This window comes from Prunus persica, chromosome G3 (genome assembly GCF_000346465.2).
Source record: "Prunus persica cultivar Lovell chromosome G3, Prunus_persica_NCBIv2, whole genome shotgun sequence".
In the NCBI taxonomy this organism is placed as follows: Eukaryota; Viridiplantae; Streptophyta; class Magnoliopsida; order Rosales; family Rosaceae; genus Prunus; species Prunus persica.
In genome coordinates, this window is record NC_034011.1 from 18126122 (window position 1) to 18133695 (window position 7574).

At 35.6% G+C, this 7574-nt stretch overlaps 1 protein-coding gene across 1 annotated transcript; it reads right to left on the reverse strand.

The window, feature by feature from the left end:
- On the reverse strand, positions 801-5453 carry LOC18784488 (glutathione S-transferase DHAR3, chloroplastic). Its single transcript, XM_007215755.2, has 6 exons — positions 5021-5453; positions 4282-4372; positions 3978-4121; positions 1919-2036; positions 1411-1551; positions 801-1204 (listed from the first exon to the last, which is right to left on the reverse strand). The coding sequence occupies exons 1-6, from the start codon at positions 5238-5240 to the stop codon at positions 1118-1120; spliced, it is 801 nt and encodes a 266-aa protein (XP_007215817.1). The 5' UTR covers positions 5241-5453; the 3' UTR covers positions 801-1117.

The following is a 7574-nucleotide window of genomic DNA, read 5'->3' on the forward strand; positions in this document are numbered from 1 at the left end:
CAAAGTTTTGATGTTTGGTTTAGTTTACATTTCATTATCATTATAAATTTGGAATGACAATTGTTGTCTTAGGATGTACCCCTAAGATAATATGCGGGTGAAGACCTTAGCAAGCTACTATGAGACCATGTTAATTGAATTGGTTTGTGCATGAGTTATATTAAACTACTTTAAACCATTAATTCATCGATTGCTTAAGCTATATACCCCTACGAGGTCAATCATTGCAAACCTGTTTAAGCTACCTTGAAGACTTGTATGCCCAAAATGACCTTTTTTTAGGGTCAAAGTTCGGAAGGGGGAGGGGGAGGCGTTATTGCGGTTCAAACCTAAACCATTGATCTGCAAGCAAATGCTCTCAACTCTGAGCTGTGGACCTGTTGGCCCCAAAATCACATGTTTACATCTTTTTGTTGTTATTGAAACAATTAAACAGTATTGCCATATATGCCAATAATTCAGCTCAACAATAAGAACCGAAAAAGAAAATGTGCAAAGGGATGCAACTGCTTCAGAAAAGCAACCTACAACGTCAGAAAATTTATTTGCGGTATGCGTATCGAAATAAGGAGACAGCAGCAACCCAAGGGCACAAGGCTCAAGCTTTCCCCTATTCTAGTTGCCTTCGTAAAGAATCCATGACAGCCAAAGTCTCTCCATATGTTGGAGGAGGAGTTGTGTACGTTTTGCATTTTTGTACTTTAAGACGAAACAGACAAAAATTTTGGTTTAGCCTCTGCCTGCTATGATTCACTGAGCTTTTTGTAGCAAACAGAAAGGAAAAAAAAAAAAGTTCGGTATAGTTGAGATATTCCATTTTGTGGATTAACATTTGAAAACGTCAAGTAGTAATTCTTACACACATCTACGTGAGGAGTTCTGAAATTACTATAACAGTAATACACTCCAAATTCTAAACACCGGATATACAAACTCGTTCTTTTTCTTCCTTTTTTTCGCTATCTATGAACTCATTGTACTCTCTTGTTTCACAGTAGGAAAATGAAATCCAAAATAGAAGTCAATAATAGAGGAATTCATTTGATTAAGGTACAGAACAGGTGAAGGTAAGGTATGTACCTAAGGTGTCCCACAGAAAGAGAACAGCAAGACAATTTTAACCCAAGACTTTCGGCCGCCAACCCGCAATGACGTCTTCTTTCAGGGAACTAGTTTTGACGAATGAATCCAGTGAGAATATACTCTGCATATCAGAAATTCATCAGTATTAGGACCATAGAACACTATCTAGTAAAAAGGGGTAGTAGTCCTTGCACGAACATGTTTACATAAAACTGCTTCTGCATTGTTAGTGCCATCCAATTTTGTATCCTATAGATTTACTTTTCAATCAACAATACGATCTCTTGTTCATTACAAGGGGAAGCTTGTTAGCTACATATCACATACCTTCATGTAAGACTTCACATATGGAAGGGAATCTGGAACTGACCAATCTTTAAAATGCCCCAAAGCAATCTCTAGATGATACAACTTGGGTCCAAGTGAAAAATCTACAGCAGAAACCTCCTTCCCATTGATGAAAGGACCCTGATATAAATAAAAAGATAAACGTCAAAATATCCATTTAATTTGGTTTTTTTTTTAACATGCCTGTACAAGAAGACATCAAACTTCACAAATTATGTATACAACAAGGGACCATTACCTTACACAGAAAGACCACATCATAAATTTGCTTTCTTATTTTGGTAAATGAGAATTTATTAACTGCATCCCAAATTGTCCCTCACATCATAAATTTGTTTTTAATCATAAGTTTTAGCCATTAATGGTTGAATCCAATATGGATGAAGTAGGAAAATAATTCTAAGATACCAACCGATGGAGGACAGAGAGAGAATCTGAAAGAAAATAAGAAAAAAAACAAAAAAAACAGAGGAAGTAGAAGCCTCACATTTTCTTTGAGATAATCATTGAAAGAGCTAAGTTCATTTAGCAATGCTTGTTCTGTTCCATCTTTGGGGTCTTTGCTCTTAAGGAACCCAATAAATGTGGAGAAGATCTTAGACCCACTGCGAAGAACAACCAAAATTGCTTCTCATAGCGCTTTGAAAAGTATTCTGAGCTAATGATATTATGGCAAGCCAAAAAAGTCGAAACTAGAATAAAGAAATAAATAATTAAAAGTATTGAGTAACAAACAAACAAACTGGAGGCCAACTTAACATGAGATATTTCACTAAACAGCAACAACACATCAGGTATATAAATTTGGTGACTGCAACGTTACAGCACGGTATTAATTATGATGGCAATTCTTATTGACTGCATATAGTAACGTATTCAGCATAAGCAACATTAAAGTCCAGAAAAGACTACCATGGATGCTCAGATATTAATACTTCAGCTTCCAGTTCATATTAGCAAAATCATTATCAGACTGCCTCTATTGAAGGAATACATACGGCTTCCATTGACCAAAAGCACGTTCGGAATTTCGGACCAAACTCTTACTCCAAGATCAAGAATAGATGCAGAAAGAAACACACCATCAAAAGACAAGATTTTACGTGATTCATCCCAAATTGGGTTACATCTCTGGACGATCACGATGATCCACTGATGTTGAAAGGATAAGATTACAAACCCAAAGAATTTAATAGGTTCTTCCAACCACATTAACTAATCTCCCACTCCTCTCAACGTTACTTGACTGAGAATCTCAATCACAATCAAAGGATCACAATTGCTCGATCTTGCTAGGTTTTTCTCTCAATTGGTTTATATAAACCTTACAAGAGATAAAACAAGCATCCCGAACAACCTAAGAAGGACAAAGCTCTGCAAGACCTATTTAAAGGCTCACTAAAACCCTAAAACTGATTAGGAAACGTCATAAAGTCATAATACAACTAACAGAATGAGATAGGTACCAAACAGGACTCAAAAATGCATCAAAACTAAAACAGTAAACCTAAAACCACATGGCATGCTCCAGCTTCCCTCAAGACTTCCCTTGGAACATCGTGCTTCGACAATTTACCCTCTGGACACTGAAGTGCCAATTATCAAGCTTGTAATTTTGGAGCCCTTCCCCAATAATTTCGAGCCACAGCCTCAACAATTCTCTTCTGCCTAACTTATTTAATGCCACAATCAAAGTGGGAACTTCTTACTCAAGCTCTCAAAACTCAAGGATGAATTTTGTCCCCTCCAATTAGGGGAAAATGATGAAGACAACAAGAAGCTCAAGAAAAAGCAAACTCAAAGACCAAAATATCTTAAATTTTAGTTTAATTTTTATGTTGGACCTGATTTCCTATCGCTCAACATACATATCTAAGTTAGTTACTGTAAGAATATAAAATAAATGTCAGACCCTACCAGCTTAAACTTTTGGGAATACTGGTAATCAACAAACATTTTCAAAGTAAGAGTTGGTGATCCTAACTTAGAATCCCAGCAATTGTAACCTTCCAAGTTAAGTTCAAGTCCACGTTTTGGACACTAATAATGGAGAGATACCCCATATGAGAGGGAATGTTAGAATTTAAAATAAACATCAGCTGCATTCAAACAGCTTAAACTTTTGCAATAGTGATAGACCAACAAACTCAATCGTTACATTCTTGCCTTTAGGTCGATTTTAGTTTGTGAGTTTAAAAAGGTAGGGGTATTCATTTGTAACATGTTTTTTAGGAATTTCATTCTCACCAAAAAACAAATAAATAAAAATCCTTTTCTTGCTTTAGTTAGATAGTTCCTACAGACTTTTTCATAGGTTCTCCTGCTTACATACTCCTCGTGCAGTTGGGTAGACAACACATTTGGATATTTTTGATAAATTTACTTCTAAGAGAAAACAACTACCCGTGTTAGAGTTCAAAATGAAAACAAATTATGACATTTTTTTCCCTTTTTCTTTTGCCATTAGGCTGTACTTCAAGCCATAACATATGTCCTAGCAATGAGTAAAACGATCAGAAATTCATAGTACTGGATATGTAACATACACTGAAGCCTTCTCAGGGGGGGCTGCCAAAGGTGGATCTGGATACTTTTCTTCCAAAGCTTGTGTGATAACATCTGAATCTGCAACCCATTTCTCATTCAGATTTATCACAGGTACTTTACCTTCTGGATTAATCTTTAAGAACCTAAACACAGAAACAAAATAAAGAAACTCATAGAACTCAAAAGATGCAAAAATAGAAGCAGATATTTGCACTTTAATCTTTGTGCGCTAGGGCATAGGTAAGTGACAATTTTTCAACAACACAGAATGAAATTTAATCCCAGATAAATTCAGAAAATCACCACTCTGGCTTGTTAGCCAAGTCCACCAACTTCAGGTCATAAGGGAGATTCTTTTCCTCTAGAGTCAACAACACCCTTTGACAAAATGGACCTAGGAGAGACAATTAAACAATCAATCATTCGCGCCCATGATTTAAATGCACCACTAAAAGTACAGTGACACATTAAACAATTTCCCACCTCAACAATTATAAACCACTATGCAACAATGAAAGCAATATGAGAATTTAAATCGACACAGATATCAGACGTTTCCTGCCATCTTATAAACTCTTCAATGCCTATCAGAATATCAGTTTTTCTTTGGTTAAATTTGATTCCATAACCTGAATCTCAAACTCATTGTACCCCTCAGTCTATGTATTAAAGCTCCAAGGTAAAGATAGCCTCTTTTCACATAATGTCCATAATTTCTATAACCACAAATTCCCAATCCTTCACATTCATTTTTTCTTCCTCCAGTACACAGATAAACACAACTTATTAAGTAAAAACGAACACAAGTAAAGAGAAAGAGGCTTTTCTCTACAAAAATGTTTCACAAAATTTTCAGTTTATATGAATTTGGCGCCTTATGTGCGCTGAAATTGCAATGCTACGAAATCTGCCACATGGGTACTCTACAAAAGGCTAAACCAAGAAAGACCCCATTGAAATTTTTTCATTTTCCGGCAGTTTCTGGGAGACCAAACAGCGCCAGACTTCTTTTTTTTCGTTTATCAAACAGAAACAGACTTACAGTCGCCGAGCTTGTTGGGGACAGTGACGGAGGCTTTGGCACAAACTTCGAAAGGGGCAGCCGCTGCCACAGTGAGGGTTCTTATGGTTCCGCGACGCCTGACGGAGTTGGGATTGGTTCTGAATACGACAGCGTTTGGAGGCGGTCGGAGGAGGTGGTGTTTGATGGTGGAGGAGAGCACTGTAGAGGCTGCTGGATGAATTCTGGCGGTCGTCGACATTGCTATATCTATATGTATCTAAAGCTTACGGTGGAGATACGAATTTGTTGCCTTTTATTTTAGAAGTGAGGAAGAGTGCCAGTGGTTTAACGACACAGAGCTTTTCCGTACAGCCGAGTTTGTGCACCAGAAAATTCCCAAATAATTTTTTAGTTATTTATAAAAATTCTATAAAGGAGGATGAGGCTTCAATAGAAGAAAAGAAAAAGGGAAGATGGTATTTTCCCCCTTTTTCTCTTATACGCATGGTATATTTCCCTTTACATGATTCTTGGTATAAACATTTTTATTTTCGTGTAATTCACCCATCATTTAGTAATGTGATAACTACTTGCTTTTGGGAGGAGTTGTGCTACTCTCTTTTTTTTGTCCAAAATTTCTTCTTTTGGAGATTTTTTTATGGCACGATTTTAACCAGGTCATTTGAGAGAAGTTGTGCTTTCTTTTTTCTTTTCCGAAATTTCTTCTTTTGGAATTTTTTTATAGCAAGATTTTAACCAGGTCACTTTACAGCTCCTCCTGTTGATAATTGGTTGTACTATTTGTTTACTAGTTACTAATGAAATTATTCCATTTGGAAAAAGAAAGAAAAAACTACAATTCTTAACTTTTATTTAAAGCCTTTGGGAAAAGAAAAAAGTGTAAAACTAAATCAAAGGGCTAGAAGAATGTGTGAAACTAATTGTGAGTAGCACATTGTCAGTGTAAGGTATGTGCTACAAAACCTACCACCTATTGTTGCTCACTCATTTTGGAAGTAGCATTTTTTAGGTAAGATACTAAGATATATGTTTTGAAAGCCAATTCGAACAAAGGTATTTTGTGATTACAAGGGTGTGTGCTTGGGGCATTTTCGATCTAACTTGAATGTTACTGTTGGTGCATACGAAAGTATTAGCAGCCATTAAACTCATTGAGCTCCCTTGGCTTCATAGTTGGTATAATATTAAAAGAAAAGATTCCTTCATTGTCCTCTAATCGCTTCGAGCGAGAGAGGGCAGGCCGCTTCCTCTTTATTGCCCTAGATATTGTCGTTAAAAGAAAATTTTTCTAGATATTTAATATTTTAACAAATTTTTTATTGTTCATCATGTAACAATTATAAATGTGATTTTCCATGTAATTCGTGTATTGATCCAAGCTTCGATCTATTTACTTTTTAGATACATCATTATACAAGTATCATACTTTAAAAGATTATTCAACTTAAAAATCATTTATTCATCCAATCGTTAGTAATGAATGTAGACATCATCTTGTAATGTGCTAAATGTTCGATGTTTAGGTCACTTTAAAGTGATCATGTTCCATAATGACCGAATGGTTAGACAATTTCTCACTGAGAAGGTGTATTCAATTGAGATTTAAAAAGATTTTAAAGAAATTTAAAAGTCCAAATGTATTCAATCACAATTAATGAAGACCTAAAAATACACGGTTTAGATTGTTAGCCAACATATGTTTGGGTCAACAAAACAAGCCCAAAAGAGATCAAATATAAAGCTCATGACAGCCCAAAAAATGGGACTTGGGCCTACTAAGCCAATATTTTTTTCTGGGAACATGGTCAACCCAACAATCTGGATCTTTCTTTTACTAATTAAAAGATATGGTACTTTTTTTTACTAATAATCTGGAACTTTCTTTTCCTAATAAAAAGAGGATGTACTTTCTTTCTTCCAATTTTATTTGTGTATTAGTTAATTTACTCCCATATGCTTGGGTTTTAATAAGAAATATTATTTTATGCGATGCAGATTACTTCAGTTGCCGTAAAGGGTATGCCAGGCTTTATTGAGGGAAAGTTGTTTGTGTCTGAAAACGAGCCAGCCTGACCGTAAAGAGCGGGCTGTCATTTGTGGAAGAGGAAATGGATACTAGAAAAGTTTTAGTTCACCCTTATGGCCCAAAATTTTGGATTAGAGAAGGGCCCAAAATCAATTTTGCTCACTTTCCTTTGCATTTTTTTGGATACACGTGATAGTCTAAACTCACACACGCACTACGAAGGTGTCATGAGAGTTCAAGCTTGAAACTACTAATCTTTTTCCACTAGTCTTTTCCTACTAGGTTAGACCCCGTTGACACCCTTTGCATTTTTTTTTAATACCAACAATTAAGAAACAAAGGAATCAAACACGAATTTAGGTATATGAATCTATCCTCATAACAACTTAAGTTACAAATTTCTTGTTACAATCTTTTTGGCAGTTTAATTTGGATGTATCTGCCTCAGCTTAATAAATAAGTAATAGTTTTCCATTTTTAAAAAAAAGTCAGTTAATAGTAAGTTTCATGAGTTAACACTAGTATGGGAGTTCTAGCAGTAGAAAG